Source organism: Oncorhynchus kisutch, linkage group LG12, assembly GCF_002021735.2.
Source record: "Oncorhynchus kisutch isolate 150728-3 linkage group LG12, Okis_V2, whole genome shotgun sequence".
NCBI classification, from domain to species: Eukaryota; Metazoa; Chordata; class Actinopteri; order Salmoniformes; family Salmonidae; genus Oncorhynchus; species Oncorhynchus kisutch.
Genome location: NC_034185.2, coordinates 34,573,046 through 34,579,425, shown reverse-complemented (window position 1 = coordinate 34,579,425; position 6,380 = coordinate 34,573,046). Strand labels below are relative to the sequence as shown.

The 6,380-nt window shown below is 41.6% G+C and overlaps 1 protein-coding gene across 1 annotated transcript; it reads left to right on the top strand.

The window, feature by feature from the left end:
- The first annotated feature begins 2,435 nt into the window (after positions 1 to 2,435).
- LOC109900386 (C-C chemokine receptor type 6-like) lies at positions 2,436 to 6,380 on the top strand. Its single transcript, XM_031837414.1, has one exon. The coding sequence runs from the start codon at positions 2,811 to 2,813 to the stop codon at positions 4,002 to 4,004; it is 1,194 nt and encodes a 397-aa protein (XP_031693274.1). The 5' UTR covers positions 2,436 to 2,810; the 3' UTR covers positions 4,005 to 6,380.

Genomic DNA, 6,380 nt, shown 5'->3' with positions numbered 1-6,380 from the left:
TCAAATCCAATCAAATATGCATGAACTCTGCAGCTAGGGAAGCTAAGGAAATGCCCACTCTATGCAAAGAATAAGTCATGTCTCACAAAACATACTGTACAACAACCTATGCAAAAGCCTTTGACTAAACTGTCTGACCCAGATTGATCCTTCATCAGGGGCCCACCTGCACAGCCCAGACTGAACAGAAATGGTTGTAATTAGCCCACCATCACTAATAGCTCAGTTTGTTTTGATATTTTAACCTGCGTGTCGTGATCGCGTTTGGTGTAGGGGGACAAAATAAATGTATGCATGATAGCCGTGTAACGTTACTGGCGAATGGTGCTCGTTTAATAAAGTTGCATCAAAGCTGAATCAATGTCTGCACGATAACAAGGGCTATTATACATAACCGAATATAATAGCATGGTATAACGTTACTGTAGGACAAAAAAATAATAATATTATGAGATTTCAAGATAATTGTGCGAATGGTCTGCATTTTTATCTCATGATGCCAAAACTCAACAGTGCGAGCCACTCGGCAAAATATGTGCTTTGATTTAATGATTTAAACTAAACAGGTAGGCTATGCTAGAGTTTAACCCCATCTCTCCTGCTCTAAAATGCTACATAATTCAAAACAACCCTATAACTCAAGAAAATCTAAATGCATATCCCCATTAAATTGACTGAGATAACGGTTGGTATCAGATGCTGCATGGAAGTTTCATCGGTAAATGTGAAACTTTATAGTAAGAAATGTGACAGGAGGGAGACCACAAACGTGTGTTGAACATGATTCGGATCTTCAGCTCTGGGGAAAGGAGGTCGGGGGGTCGACGGGGCGATTACCTACAAATCAGCAGCCTGGCCAAGTTAAAAAGCATTGGATTGGTGTAAACATGGGCAAGAGAGCGTTTCATTCCGCCATGTTATTTTACAACAGTCGGCGCTATTCATCTGAAATCCAAGTCACATTGAGATTGACTTCATTATTTAAACCTGAAACTAAACTGATTTTCTAATAAAAAATTTAAAAACGAATAGAAATAAAAACGAGTATTAAAACACAAAACTATAATAACCTTGGTACAAACAGGAGGTGAATACATGGCTTAACTTATTTTGTCAGGTGATGAGGTATATTATAAGATTGAAGACAAAATATGCAGGAAAAATACAGTATGTTTGAGAAATCGAACATGCAGTTGAAGTCGGAAGTTGACATACACCTTAGCCAACTACATTTAAACTTAGTTTTTCACAATTCCTGACATTTAATCCTAGTAAAAATTCCCTGTCTTTGGTCAGTTAGGATCCCCACTTTATTTTAAGAATGTGAAATGTCAGAATAATAGTAGAGAGAATGATTTATTTCAGCTTTTATTTCTTTCATCACATTCCCAGTGGGTCAGAAGTTTACATACACTGAATTAGTATTTGGTAACATTGCCTTTAAATTGTTTATCTTGGGTCAAACGTTTTGGGTAGCCTTCCACAAGCTTCTCACAATAAATTGGGTGAATTTTGGCCCATTCCTCCTGACAGAGCTGGTGTAACTGAGTCAGGTTTGTAGGCTTCCTTGCTCGCACACGCATTTTTTAGTTCTTCACACAAATGTTGTATAGGATTGAGGTCAGGGCTTTGTGATGGCCACTCCAATACCTTGACATTGTAGTCCTTAAGCCATTTTGCCACAACTTTGGAAGTATGCTTGGGGTCATTGTCCATTTGGAAGACCCATTTGCGACCAAGCTTTAACTTCCTGACTGATGTCTTGAGATGTTGCTTCAATATATCCGCATAATTTTCCTCATGATGCCATCTATTTTGTGATGTGCACCAGTCTCTCCTGCAACACCCCCACAACATGATGCTCGCCACGCCTGTGCTTCACGGTTGGGATGGTTTCTTCGGCTTGCAAGCCTCCCCCTTTTCCTCCAAACATAACGAGGGTCATTATGGCCAAACAGTTCTATTTTTGTTTCGTCAAACCAGGGGACAATTCTCCAAAAAGTACGATCTTTGTCCCCATGAGCAGTTGCAAACCGTAGTCGGGCTTTTTTATGGCGGTTTTGGAGCAGTGGCATCTTCCTTGCTAAGTGGGCTTTCAGGTTATGTTGATATAGGACTCGTTTTACTGTGGATATAGATACTTTTGTACCTTTTTCTTCCAGCATCTTCACAAGGTCCTTTGCTGTTGTTCTGGGATTGATTTGCACTTTTTGCACCAAAGTACGTTCATCTCTAGGAGACAGAACGCGTCTCCTTCCACAGCGGTATGACGTCTGTGTGGTCATTGTGCCATTTTCATATTCAAAACACACAGATTTTTTAAAATGAATTACCAACTTACTGCGATAAAGTATTGTGTGTCATTGTACACAAAATTTAAACCACTTTTTTTCCACTTGAGATACTTAACCACACTCTCATGCATTTTCAGGGGGAATTGGGTCACTCAGTGTTGAGGTTATATAACCTGGTTTCTCTGCAAATTTCCAATCTCTGTATCACACCACACAACATCGCTAACCCCATTCAACCCCAGATTACTTTATAGTCACACTTTTGTAAGGATGTTAATTAACTACACTCAGATCTTTGCAAAAGTCCAAAGCCTTTGTAATTATAATAATTGATGTTTACAATAGTTGAAATTGATTAGAATAGATTTAAGTATGTCATGAGAGTAATGCATTTTTTTAGTTAGAGTACATACAGTACTGTATGTTGAAAATAAGTGATGTCTGTCAAATTCCAAATGCGGTAAATGAAAGGCCTGTTCTTCTCTGAGTTATCTCTCTCTCTTTCAATAGGAGAAAATGGATGGTACAAATTATAGTGAGTCAACAAATGGCATTACAGAGGACTATGGTGAGATGGAATATGTGGAGCCATGTCAAATGACAAAAAACAACCGTGTGGAGAGAGTGGTGCGACTCTACATCCACTCTGTCATCTGCATCCTGGGTTTACTGGGCAACATCCTGGTGATCGTCACCTACGCTTTCTACAAGAAGGCCAAGTCCATGACGGACGTCTACCTTCTGAACGTGGCCATAGCCGACATGCTGTTTGTGGCGGCTCTGCCCCTGATCATCTACAATGAGCAGAGTGACTGGGCCATGGGGATGGTGGCCTGTAAGATTCTCAGAGGGGCCTACAGCGTCAACCTGTACAGTGGTATGCTGCTTTTAGCCTGTATTAGCACCGACCGGTACATCGCTATTGTCCAGGCCCGCCGCTCCTTCAGGCTCCGCTCCTTCACTCTCCTCTACAGCCGCATCATCTGTGCTACAGTCTGGAGCCTGGCCCTGCTCCTCTCTGTCCCCACCTTTGTCTACTACGAGCGTTATGTGCCTGCACACAGCTTCTACAATGTAAGTGAGTATGGATATTCTGATTATAGCAATGCTATGACACCCGTTGGTCTGAAGAACCCTATATCCTCAGAGTCAGAGTCAGACTCTGTGGTTTGCAACTTCAGGTTCCCGGACAACGCCACGGCCCGCCAGATGAAGGTCCTGGTCCCCAGCACCCAGATGGCAGTGGGCTTCTTCTTGCCTCTGTTGGTCATGGGCTTCTGCTACGCCAGCATCATCTTCACCTTGCTGCGCGTCAAGAACTTCCAGAGACATAAGGCGGTGCGCGTGGTGCTGGCCGTTGTGGGGGTGTTCATTGCCTGTCATCTACCCTATAACGCCGCCCTGCTCTACGACACGGTCCATATGTTCAAGCCCCAGTGGTGCTGGGTGATGGACAACACCCAAGTGGCCAAGACCGTGACGGAGACGGTGGCCTACCTGCACTGCTGCCTTAACCCAGTGCTGTATGCCTTCATCGGGGTGAGGTTCAGGAACCACTTCAAGAAGATTGTGGAGGATGTGTGGCGCGTGGGGAAGAGGGTCATGAACGTCCGACGCTTCTCCAGGGTCAAGTCCGAGATCTACGTCTCCACCGCCCGCACGACTGTGGACGGGTCCTCTACCGACAACGCATCCTCTTTCACCATGTGAGGAGGAGACCCTGTGTTGGAGACTGCTGTTGCTTAGAACCCTAGCGAAGTCTGTGTTTCATTTACCCATGTCTAGTGAAAGTCTACACATTCCTTGCACAATCTTCACAATTTTCTGCCTTCAAATTAAATCTGGGAAAGGGATTAGATAAGCTTTTTTCCTACTTATCTACACAGCCCATTCCACAATTTCAAAGAAAAAGACACATTTTAGAACATAAAAATAAAAATAAAACACCCCAGAGGTAATACTTGGTGAAATCACATTTGGCAGCCATTACAGCTGTGAATCATTTTGAATAAGATTCTACCAACTTTGCACAACTCGAAGTGGAAAAACTCAGAAGTGGGCAGGCGGAGCAAGCAGAGCGAGGTGGGTGGAAAGGACGGGACAGGCAGAGCACGGACTATATGCCAGCAGGATAGCACATATCTCCAATCATCTTTGCTGATAGCAATTTTGTGTTTCCATAAATGGATAAATTGGTATAATTGAGCATTTAGGGTTAAAGCTTCAAACCTTAGTTACCTCTTCCAATTTCAAATGAGCTTGAAATAGGTGAATAATAATATTTGTTATTGTTTTGTGTGACTACAGCTCCAGCGATAAAATACAAAAATACAGACACTTTATATTTGAATAAGTTGTCAAAGCGGTCAACCCGTCTGCCTGGCTTCAGTTGGGTCATTATATTTCAAAACATTCTAAAATCACACACATGCCTCGCACGCTCGCCTTTAATGAGTTTAGGCCATTATGTCAATATTGCTCAAGCTCATTACATTTGGTTGGGATTCATTGATGGACCGCAATATTCAAACCTTGTCTCTGATTTTCAAGCAGATTTAAGTCAAGACTGAGACTGGACCATTCATGAACACGTAACACCTCTTTGAATGCCATTCTGGTGTCTTTATAAAACTTGTGTAATTGTCCCACTGAAAAATAAAAACTCTATCCTAGGGTTAGGTTTTCAGAAGACCTAGGCTTGGCTTTGGTCCTTTCATATTTCTTTTGATCCTGAAAAACTCCCCAGTTCCTGGCTGTGATAAGCATACCCATAACATGATGCTGCCACCACAATACTTGAAAATAAACACATTGCATTCACTTCACATAACTGGCCTGTATGACAAAGTGAAAAGAAAGAAGCCTGTGTAAAAAAAATATATAAATTATGTTTTCAACAAAGCCATTAAGTAATACTGCAAGACAACACAGCAAAGAAATAAAACTACGGGCTTAGTTCAAATCCAATACAACAAAACACAGAGTAAAACACTCTGTATTTTTAAGTATTGTGGTGGCAGCATCATGTTACAGTGACTGCGGAGTTTGTCAGGATCAAAAGAAATATGAAAAGAACAAAGCCCAGGTAAGAAGTAAGAGGAAACCCCACTGCAGTGTTCTGAAAACCTAACCTTGGGATAGAGTTTTAATTTTCAGCTGACAATTACACAAATTGTAATGCCAAAGACACAGCAGAATGGATTTCCAAGAGGTGATGAGTTCCTGAATGGTCCAATCTCAGTCCTGACTTAAATTGGAATCAGAGACAGGTTTAAACGTACAATGTACAATGCAGCCATTTCTATCTCAATATCAAATCATTTCTGGGTAACAATTACCTTAATGTGATTGTTTTCAATTACAATTGTCAAAAAGAAACAAAAATAGCTTCTTAGCATAGAGACATTTCTAAAGCAAGTATTTTTCTAGGACTATTTGGGAATGTTCTTAGTGGGATGAGGAAAACTGAAAACTAGCGGTGAATTCCAAACCACTACCTCGTCCCTACCAACTCGCTCGGAGGGCCCTCTCTTGTCACGTGTTGCTGACGAACCTCAGTGGATGACTTCCAGAGAGTGACGAGGAGAGCAATAAACCCATCAACTTCAGGACACATTTGTGACTTTAATTATGCAATACATGTTCCACTTCATGTTCCCCCATGTCGTTTTACAAAATATAAACCTCAGTAACAGTTAAACATTTAATTTAGGATTCATTTCATCTGTTATATGTATCAAGTCTCGAAATCAGACATAAACAAATTCACATGGCAGACAATTAGTCAAACCTCTCCATTACTTTGTATAACATTGAACAAACTCCAAACATATTGCGGTGCGTATCAGGATAGCACTTCGCTCTGAAGCCCCAACAGCCTCAATAATTTCTACTCCATCAGTTTGGGAAACTTGTGCATATGGTGGAGGTGTGCGTGAACCCGCAAATGGAGGGCCGGGGAGGGGCGAGGGGACTCAGCCTAGCTGTTATTGGCATAAAGGTTTGGAACAGTAAATGTTGCCTAAGAGTTGTGCAAAGTTGGTAGAATCTTATTCAAAATGATTTTTTTTACCTTTATTTAACTAG